This window comes from Rhinoraja longicauda, chromosome 25 (genome assembly GCF_053455715.1).
Source record: "Rhinoraja longicauda isolate Sanriku21f chromosome 25, sRhiLon1.1, whole genome shotgun sequence".
Taxonomy (NCBI): domain Eukaryota; kingdom Metazoa; phylum Chordata; class Chondrichthyes; order Rajiformes; family Arhynchobatidae; genus Rhinoraja; species Rhinoraja longicauda.
In genome coordinates this window covers 8,251,929-8,262,848 of record NC_135977.1, presented here as the reverse complement: position 1 = coordinate 8,262,848, position 10,920 = coordinate 8,251,929, and the positions used below count along the sequence as shown (strand labels likewise).

General features: G+C 47.0%; 1 protein-coding gene across 1 annotated transcript in view; it reads left to right on the top strand.

Annotated features, from left to right (window-relative positions):
* Window positions 1-10,172, top strand: part of LOC144606057 (2'-5'-oligoadenylate synthase-like protein 2) — a 36,117-nt gene extending 25,945 nt beyond the window's left edge. Inside the window, exons 9-11 of the mRNA XM_078421845.1 lie at window positions 221-353; window positions 5,696-6,154; window positions 8,922-10,172. Of these exons, the coding sequence (XP_078277971.1) occupies window positions 221-353; window positions 5,696-6,154; window positions 8,922-9,212 (883 nt within the window). The 3' untranslated portion in view covers window positions 9,213-10,172. The remainder of the gene's footprint in view (window positions 1-220; window positions 354-5,695; window positions 6,155-8,921) is intronic.
* Window positions 10,173-10,920: the final 748 nt, after the last annotated feature.

Below are 10,920 nucleotides of genomic sequence, written 5' to 3'. Positions count from 1 at the left end.
CCCGTGGTCACGATCGAACCCAGGACTCTACCACTGCCCACTGATGTCCTCAGTATTTAGTCTAGGGTACAGAAGGTTAGGAGGCAACAAGGAATCGATGAAAGGGTAAGCAGCCTTAAAGGTTTCCCCAAGAGGTAATTCCCAATGGATTTTGTGGTGTGCAGATCGAGCTAGTAAAATTGTTTTTTGGCTGCTGACTATTATGTGTTTGAACCTTTAGGCCAATGATCCTCGACCCCGCAGATCCAACAGGTAACATTGCTGCAGCAGCAAGATGGGATCTGGTGGCAGGAGCGGCCGAGGTCTGTTTACAGCAGAACTGTGTGAAAAATGTCATCCCCTGGGATGTTCAGGTAAAATATCACAGGAAACATGCATGGGAATTGGTTTATTGTTGCCACATGTACTGAGGTCATGGTGAAAAGCTTTTGTTTGCATGCTTTCCAAATTAAATCAGATAACACCATCCATGATTACAATCAAAACCATACACAAATATAACAGGCAGAGAGAGCACAGAGAAAAATACAAAAGTGCAGAATTCTGTAGCATTGCACTTCCAGAGACAAAGTTCAATGCCTGCAATGAGGTGGGTTGGAAGATTAGGACTACACCCTAGCTTATGGGAAGAATGTTTAGGAAGCATTTACCTATGTTTAAGAAACATTTAGACAGGTACATGGATAGGGCAGGTTTAGAGGGATATGGGCCAAATGCAGGGAGGTGGGACTAGTGTAGATAGGGGGTGTTGGCTGATGTGGGCAAGTTAGGCCAAAGGGTCTTATTGTAGACATTGAACTTTGGAAGTGTAATGCCACAGAATTTTGCAGTTTGATATTTTTCTCTTTGCTCTGCCTATCGTACTTGTTTGATTGACACCATGAATGTTCAGAAATCTGATAACAGAGGGGAACAAGCTGGTTCCAAGTCTGGTGGTACATGCTTTCAATTTTTTTCTATCGTCTGCTCGATGGGATTGGGGAGAAGAGGGAATGACTGGGGTGAGAAAGGTCCTTGCGAGACACTATGATGTTAGATTCCTCTCATGATTTTGTACACAAAAGTAGACTGAGTAATATTTTGAGTTTCAGTTTTTAGAGATACAGAATGGAAAAAGGCCATTCAGCCCATCCGAGTCTACGCCGACCATCGTGCACTTCAGTTCTATCTTCTAACCCACTTTCACATCCCCTCCTTACACACTAGTGACAATTTACAGAAGCCAATTAACCTACAAACCCGCACATCTTTGGGACACGGGAGGGAACCGGATCACCCGGTGGAAGACAACACGGTCACAGGGAGAACGTGCAAACTCCACACATGGAGCCCTCGTGGTCAGGATGGAACCCGGGTCTCTGGCGCTGTGAGGCAGCAGCTCCCTGCTGCACCACAGCGCTGCTACCTGTACAGCAAGATTATAGCAGAGCAGAGGGTAACAATGTTTGTGTTTTTACGGCCTGTGAAGAGCGTGTTGGTTTCAGTGGATTGCTTGACCTTTCCTTTGAATGTCAACCCTTTCTACCCCATTAAACATATTAAACAAGAAGTTGCGGAACACACTGGAAAATCAGTGTCCAATATCTGCCTGGAATGGAATGGCAACATACTGCACGATATGAGCACGCTGTCTGATTATGGGATTTTCCATAACGTTACTTTCTTGCTGAAAGAAGACTCCAGTTGGTGCATCTTGCTTTAACAAAGATTTGCGCAAGGAATCGGTATTGGGGCATTGGAGAGGGATGTCAAAATGCCAATCGCAGCAAATCACTGTAAACATTTTAATCTGAAATGTAATTCCTGGTAGTATTTCACTGAAATATCCAACAAATTGAACAGCTGATTTTTGGTGTCAAGTTGATTATTCCTATTTCCGATTGGGAATCTTGTGAGGCAGTGGTGAAACAGAGGCATTCTTCCTGAAGCAGAGAGGATTAAGGGGAGACTTGGTAAAGGGATGCACTTCTGAAAGGATGAAAGTGAACGGGAAGGGGGTTGTTAATCAATGGTACTTTAACGTCACCTGCACCGAGATACAGTGAAATTTATTTTTGTAAACAGATTGGCACAGTGGCGCAGCGGTAGAGTTGCTGTCCTACAGCGCCAGAGTCCCAGGTTCGTTTCTGACCATGGGTGCTGTCTGTACGGAGTTTGTACATTCTCCCTGTGACCACATGTGCCTTCTCCGGGTGATCCGGTTTCCTCCCACACTCCAAAGACGTACAGGTTGGTAGCTTGATTGGCTTTGGTAAAAGAACGTAAATTGTCCCTCGTACGTGGGATAGTGCTAGTGTACGGGGATAGTTGGTCTGTGCAGACTCGGTGGGCTAAAGGGCCTGTTTCCGTGCTGTATCTCTTAACTCTACTTCATGGCAGACCTGACGTACTGTTCTGTAAATTTTTATACCTCTAGTTTCCCTCTCCCCTGACTCTCAGTCTGAAGAAGGGTCCCGACCCGAAACATCACCTATTCGTTTTCTCCAGAGATGCTAGCTAACCCGCAGAGTTGCTCCAGCACTTAGTATCATCTTCGGTACAAACCAGCATCTGCAGTTCCATCCTACGCATATATTCTTCCTCCAACTGGTTAAACCTACTTGTTGACAGTAGGACATTATGAGCGATAGGGCGCCCTCTACTGTTTGCAGTGAAATATCTGAAACCATTTGGAAACAGTAAGGTCCCATAGTGTTGTATAGGAAGGTACTGCAGATGTTGGTTTAAACTGAAGATAGACACTAAAATCTGGAGTAACTCAACGGGACAGGCAGCACCTCTGGAGAGAAGGTCTCGACCCTAAACGTCACCCGTTCTTTCTCTCCAGAGATGCTGCCTGTCCCACTGAGTTACTTCAGCTTTTTGTGTCTATCTTAGGCCCATAGCGTTACAAGTTTATATTTGGCTGAGAGAGTCTATTTCATTGTCAGAGCAGCACAGGAGGTTTCAAAATCAAGTGCCAAGATGTTGAATCTACCCTGCAACGTGAATTCAATTTGACTCTCCCGGGTAAAAAGGATTGCCTCAGGGGAAGTAACATTTTGCCTGAAACTGAATATTGAATTTCTTGGTTCAAATATCATTTACGGATAACATTGAACTGGGTGAGGAGGAGGTGGAGGAGGGGGTGGAGGGGAGGACGGGGGAGGAGGAGGAGGAGGGGGGAGGAGGAGGGGGGGAGTGCACTCCATTCCCACCTCAACCCCCCTCCATTCCCACCTCAACCCCCCTCCATTCCCACCTCAACCCCCCTCCATTCCCACCTCAACCCCCCTCCATTCCCACCTCAACCCCCCGTTAAAACTCCCCCAAACCTCTCCTGCATTAACTGAAATTGTGTTTGGGATTTTTTTCAGAACCCCCTCACGCACTCCATTCCCCCCTCAATCCCCCTTAAAACCCCCCAAACCTGTGCTGCATTAACTTAAATTATTTTCAGGTTTTTGTAAGAGCCCCACTCCATCCACACCCCCTCAACCCCACTTATCATCCCCCGCCACAACCCACCTCAACCCTCCTTATCCTCCCCTCACCCACTCCATTCCCCTCAGCCCCCTTATCCCCCCCTCCCCCACTCTCCATTCACCCAATTCATCCACCCTGAGCCCCCTTTAAAACTCCCCCAAACCTCCACTGCATTGGTCTAACACCCTCCCCGTACTCAGCCACTCCATACCCACCTCAACCCCCCCTCACTCAGGCACTCCATTCCCACCTCAACCCCCCCCCCCATAAAACTCCCCCAAACCTCTCCTGCATTAACTGAAATTGTGTTTAGAATTTTTTTCAGAGCCCCGCTCACGCACTCCATTCCCCCCTCAATCCCCCTTAACTCCCCCAAACCTGTGCTGCATTAATTTAAATTGGCTTCAGGCTTTTTTAAGAGCCCCACTCACCCACTCCATCCACACCCCCTCAACTCCTTATCATCCCCCCCCACAACCCACCCCCTTATCCTCTTCTCACCCACTCCATCCCCCAGCCCCATTATCCCCCCTCTCTTCCACCCTCCATTCACCCAATTCATCCCCCCTGAACCCTCTTTGAAACTCCCCCAAACCTCTACTGCATTGGTCTAACACTCAGCCACTCCATCCCCCCCACGTTCCCGGGTGGGGGCAGGGGAGGGGCAAGTGGGGGTGGCTAGGGGGGATGGGGTGGGTTAGTAGGGGGAGGAGGGGGGATTGAGTGGGGGTTTGAGGGTGCTAAAATACAAGAGAGGCTTTGGGTCTAGGCCTCACTCAATCATACCCTCTCCCCTTCCCTGCCCCCCCTCTACGAGGAATGGGCCCAACGGGTTCACTTGGTCTAGTTAAAAATAAACTTCCCTGTTGGACTCATTTGCACCAGGAATCCAAGCCTGCGCACAGTGGAGGTGAGTTGTCTTTAGTTTGTGGGATTATTTTTCACAAATCTGATGCATAATTTTACAGATAAACACACAATGAACTGCATGAAATGACAAATGAAGAGGAATATTATTTATGTCATTACACCGTGTTTAATGAGCTGTTGCGGTATGACATTGTTTCACAGAAAGAGTCAAGTCAAGTCAAGTCAATTTTATTTGTATAGCACATTTAAAAACAACCCACGTTGACCAAAGTGCTGCACATCTCATATCATATCATATCATATATATACAGCCGGAAACAGGCCTTTTCGGCCCTCCAAGTCCGTGCCGCCCAGTGATCCCCGTACATTAACACTATCCTACACCCACTAGGGACAATTTTTACATTTACCCAGCCAATTAACCTACATACCTGTACGTCTTTGGAGTGTGGGAGGAAACCGAAGATCTCGGAGAAAACCCACGCAGGTCACGGGGAGAACGTACAAACTCCTTACAGTGCAGCACCCGTAGTCAGGATCGAACCTGAGTCTCCGGCGCTGCATTCGCTGTAAAGCAGCAACTCTACCGCTGCGCTACCGTGCCGCCATCTGATTAGGAAAAAAAAGAAACATACAGTGGCAGGAACATGTTACCATGTATCCATGTTAAATTAATCTATCTAATATCTTACCATGTATCCATGTTCTCCCCAGATGCTGCCTGACCTGCTGAGTTACTCCAGCACTTTGTGTCTTTTTTTCCTTTGGTTAAACCAGCATCTGCAGTTCCTTGCGTTAAAATATATATATATATTCAGTTCATTGGCGTTGCCTGAATTTGCACCGAGGTGCCGCCACTCCGGGTCTCTCGCCAATTCGCTACGTCCGTTCTCAGACCGAGAGAAGGACTAGACGAGGCGAGAGAAGCCGGAGAGAGCATCGGCAGAGTGGCGGAGAGTCGCTGCCGACCCCGCAGCCAAAACAACCCCGCAGCGGCTCAAAGTCCTATTTCCATGCTGTATGACTATGACTATATTCAATCCTCTGGGTTTTTAATGAATGGTGAATTGAGGCCACATCCATTACCATTGTTCCCTGATCAATCCAGACGGAAAGGTGCCGTTTAGTTTGGCTCCTATTCTGTGCATCTACCCAATCTATTCCTCTCATGATTTTGTGCACGTCTGCAAGATCTCCCCTCATCCTCCTAGCGCTCCAAAGAATAAATCTCGTGTTCCAAGTGCACCCGATGACCCCTAAAAGAATGGGTGTCCACCATCTCACTTTCATGTTATGTGTCTTGTGCAAAATGACAAGGAACTACATTTTATTTATTGCCATGTTTGCTTGTGATCCACAGCCAGTGAAGACATTTGAAATCACTGTGACCAGCCTGGATGGTAAATCGTTACAACTAAAGGCCAACATTTATGACAAGGTCTCTGAAGTCAAACGCAACATTCAGCAAGAATGGACCATTCCAGTCTCCCAGCAACGCCTGATATTCAATGGCACCATTTTGGATGATGGCAAAACCTTGTTGGATTCCAGCATCTTCTTTGATGCAACGATCCAGCTGCTCACGCTAAACACAATGGATATATTGGTCGATTACAATGGGCGTAATCTGACAATTCAGGTTTCACCAAACGACAAGGTTTCAAGTTTAAAAAATAAAATTGAATCTCTGGAGCGCCTCCAACCAAGTCAGTACTACTTGACCTTTCAATCTCAGCCACTTGAAGATGAACAAACGCTGCAACATTATGGCATTAAGCAGCTTTCTACCATCTATGTCAACCTGCGATTGGTTAGTCAGGTTAGTAGCTTGATTGGCTTTGGTAAAAGAACGTAAATTGTCCCTCGTACGTGGGATAGTGCTAGTGTACGGGGATAGTTGGTCTGTGCAGACTCGGTGGGCTAAAGGGCCTGTTTCCGTGCTGTATCTCTTAACTCTACTTCATGGCAGACCTGACGTACTGTTCTGTAAATTTTTATACCTCTAGTTTCCCTCTCCCCTGACTCTCAGTCTGAAGAAGGGTCCCGACCCGAAACATCACCTATTCGTTTTCTCCAGAGATGCTAGCTAACCCGCAGAGTTGCTCCAGCACTTAGTATCATCTTCGGTAGAAACCAGCATCTGCAGTTCCATCCTACACATATATTCTTCCTTCAACTGGTTAAACCTACTTGTTGACAGTAGGACATTATGAGTGATAGGGCGCCCTCTACTGTTTGCAGTGAAATATCTGAAACCATTTGGAAACAGTAAGGTCCCATAGTGTTGTGTAGGAAGGTACTGCAGATGTTGGTTTAAACTGAAGATAGACACTAAAATCTGGAGTAACTCAACAGGACAGGCAGCACCTCTGGAGAGAAGGTCTCGACCCTAAACGTCACCCGTTCCTTCTCTCCAGAGATGCTGCCTGTCCCACTGAGTTACTTCAGCTTTTTGTGTCTATCTTAGGCCCATAGCGTTACAAGTTTATATTTGGCTGAGAGAGTCTATTTCATTGTCAGAGCAGCACAGGAGGTTTCAAAATCAAGTGCCAGGATGTTGAATCTACCCTGCAACGTGAATTCAATTTGACTCTCCCGGGTAAAAAGGATTGCCTCAGGGGAAGTAACATTTTGCCTGAAACTGAATATTGAATTTCTTGGTTCAAATATCATTTACGGATAACATTGAACTGGGTGAGGAGGAGGAGGAGGAGGAGGGGGTGGAGGGGAGGACGGGGGAGGAGGAGGGGGGAGTGCACTCCATTCCCACCTCAACCCCCCTCCATTCCCACCTCAACCCCCCTCCATTCCCCCCTCAATCCCCCTTAAAACCCCCCAATCCTGTGCTGCATTAACTTAAATTGTTTTCAGGTTTTTGTAAGAGCCCCACTCCATCCACACCCCCTCAACCCCACTTATCATCCCCCGCCACAACCCACCTCAACCCTCCTTATCCTCCCCTCACCCACTCCATTCCCCTCAGCCCCCTTATCCCCCCCTCCCCCACTCTCCATTCACCCAATTCATCCACCCTGAGCCCCCTTTAAAACTCCCCCAAACCTCCACTGCATTGGTCTAACACCCTCCCCGTACTCATCCACTCCATTCCCACCTCAACCCCCCCTCACTCACGCACTCCATTCCCCCCTCAATTCCCCCAAACCTGTGCTGCATTAATTTAAATTGGCTTCAGGCTTTTTTATGAGCCCCACTCACCCACTCCATCCACACCCCCTCAACTCCTTATCACCCCCCCCCCACAACCCACCCCCTTTTCCTCTTCTCACCCACTCCATCCCCCAGCCCCATTATCCCCCCTCTCTTCCACCCTCCATTCACCCAATTCATCCCCCCTGAACCCCCTTTGAAACTCCCCCAAACCTCTACTGCATTGGTCTAACACTCAGCCACTCCATCCCCCCACGTTCCCGGGTGGGGGCAGGGGAGGGGCAAGTGGGGTGGCTAGGGGGGATGGAGTGGGTTTGTAGGGGGAGGAGGGGGGGATAAGGGGGGATTGAGTGGAGGGTTGAGGGTGCTAAAATACAAGAGAGGCTTTGGGTCTAGGCCTCACTCAATCATACCCTCTCCCCTTTCCTGCCCCCCCTCTACGAGGAATGGGCCCAACGAGTCCACTTGGTCTAGTTAAAAATAAACTTCCCTGTTGGACTCATTTGCACCAGGAATCCAAGCCTGCGCACAGTGGAGGTGAGTTGTCTTTAGTTTGTGGGATCACAAATCTGATGCATAATTTTACAGATAAACACACAATGAACTGCATGAAATGACAAATGAAGAGGAATATTATTTATGTCATTACACCGTGTTTAATGAGCTGTTGCGGTTTGACATTGTTTCACTGAAAGAGGGAACATGTTACCATGTATCCATGTTAAATGAATCTATCTAATATGTTACCATGTATCCATGTTCTCCACAGATGCTGCCTGACCTGCTGAGTTACTCCAGCACTTTGTGTCTTTTTTTCCTTTGGTTAAACCAGTATCTGCAGTTCCTTGCGTTAAAATATATATATATATTCAGTTCATTGGCGTTGCCTGAATTTGCACCGAGGTGCCGCCTCTCCGGGTCTCTCGCCAATTCGCTGCGTCCGTTCTCAGACCGAGAGAAGGACTAGACGAGGCGAGAGAAGCCGGAGAGAGCATCGGCAGAGTGGCGGAGAGTCGCTGCCGACCCCGCCGCCAAAACAACCCCGCAGCGGCTCAAAGTCCTATTTCCATGCTGTATGACTCTATGACTATATTCAATCCTCTGGGTTTTTAATGAATAGTGAATTGAGGCCACATCCATTACCATTGTTCCCTGATCAATCCAGGTGGAAAGGTGCCGTTTAGTTTGGCTCCTATTCTGTGCATCTACCCAATCTATTCCTCTCATGATTTTGTGCACGTCTGCAAGATCTCCCCTCATCCTCCTAGCGCTCCAAAGAATAAATCTCGTGTTCCAAGTGCACCCGATGACCCCCTAAAAGAATGGGTGTCCACCATCTCACTTTCATGTTATGTGTCTTGTGCAAAATGACAAGGAACTACATTTTATTTATTGCCATGTTTGCTTGTGATCCACAGCCAGTGAAGACATTTGAAATCACTGTGAGCAGCCAGGATGGTAAATCGTTACAACTAAAGGCTTCAAGTTACGACAAGGTTTCAAGTTTAAAAAATAAAATTGAGGAATCTCTGGAGCGCCTCCAACCAAGGCAGTACCACTTGACCTTTCGATCTCAGCCACTTGAAGATGAACGTACGCTGCAACATTACGACATTAAGCAGGATTCTACCATCCATGTCAACCTGCGACTGCGTGGTGGCAATGAACTCCAATGTTCCAGTGCAGAGGGTCACAGTTACACAGTCTGAAAGTCTTTCGCATTGCTATTGATTTTCAATTAAGTTATTATTGAGAGCAATTATCTGGGTTGAATCGGAATTAGCAATCACTGGCGACAGACAAGCGCTGCTTTTGACAGGCACATGTTCTGTACTGTGTTCTTTCTACTGGAACATTTTCCCACCGCCTGTTAATCCAGGCGATCTTATGTGACCAATATCCGTAAATGGAACTGGGGTGCTTCAGCATTTTCATCCCACATGAAGGGCAGCAGATAAGGTTGTTTGGGCTTTGTAAATTTGTCGGTGACAGATAAGTAGGGACACTCGTCTACTGCCTAGGTTGTGTGCAAAACAAAGCATTTCACTGTATCTAGGTACCCTGCCCTAGATAGGGACTTGTGGCCATCAAGTATCATTCATCCATTCACTCATTCATGCAGTCCCCGTGCACATTCCCCACATCCCTCAGACCTAAACAAACATGCTCAATAGTCAGCTCTCTATCTGGACAGTTTAAACTCAATTTACAACCCTCACCTTGTGCACACACTTACAATGTTCAAATGACAACGTGGACGCCCACAGCTACTGAATTTCAAACTCTTTGATAATTAATGCCCATTTTTCGGTGGACTGCACTCTAAGGATCGTAACGGAATTCACTTGATTGGACTAAATTATCTTTCTAGATACGTTGAAAATCTTCATGAGTACAATGTAGAAGGTGGCAGTAACAAGGAACTGCAGATGCCGGTTTGCCAAACAAAGACACCAAATGCTGGTGCAACTCAGCAGGACAGGCAGCATTTCTGAAGAACATGGATAGGTGACGTTTCGCGTCTTGTCCCTTCTTCAGCCTCTTTATACTGCGTATTTTTACGTTGACTTTATACTTTAGAAGACGGTAGCCTTGCCCAGCTGCCAGGAAAGTAGCTCTACTTTAATTCAATTAAATGTCAATCTTTGTGAAATTCTACATGGATAAATAAAAGCTGTAACAATGAAAGATTACTTGGTTCCTTTCTTCAATCAGAGTTCTTATATTCATTTGTGTACTTTTATCTGTTATGAGTTACTTGGTGCCGATTACTTGCCCATTAGGATCTGCACTTCCCCTGCAGTGAACATGTAAGGGGGATTCATACATTATGGGAGTTGAGTCAGCTGATCACGTTGGTGGAACAAGAAGCAAGAGAAGTTGAGAACAGGGAAACCACTGAGATCACATGTATTGAACTGATAATCACCCAACAATCCCTGTGTACGGTCCACAGGGCTGCATTCTGAACATTGCTCCCAGTTGCTTCCAGGCACAATATAGTTGGGGCTGCATGGTGGCGCAGCGGTAGAGTCGCTGCCAGAGACCTGAATTTGATCCTGACTACGGGTGCTGTACGGAGTTTGTATGTTCTCCCCGTGACCGCATGGGTTTTCTATGGGTGCTCCGGTTTCCTCCCACATTCCAAAGACAGGTGCAGGTTTGTAGGTTCATTGGCTTCTGTAAATTGCTCCTAGTGTGTAAGATGCAAAGGTGGGATAACAGAGCTAGTATACGGGTGATCGTTGGTCGGCGCGGATGCAGTGGGCCGAAGGGCCTGTTTCAACACTGTGTTGCTAGAACTAAACCAAAACCTATAAGGAAGGTGGTAACAGCTGTGACTTGCTTGTATGTATTTCGTATCGAGGTAAATGCTGTTTTACCTTTTGTCACTATCTGAAAATCAGTCCATTTATT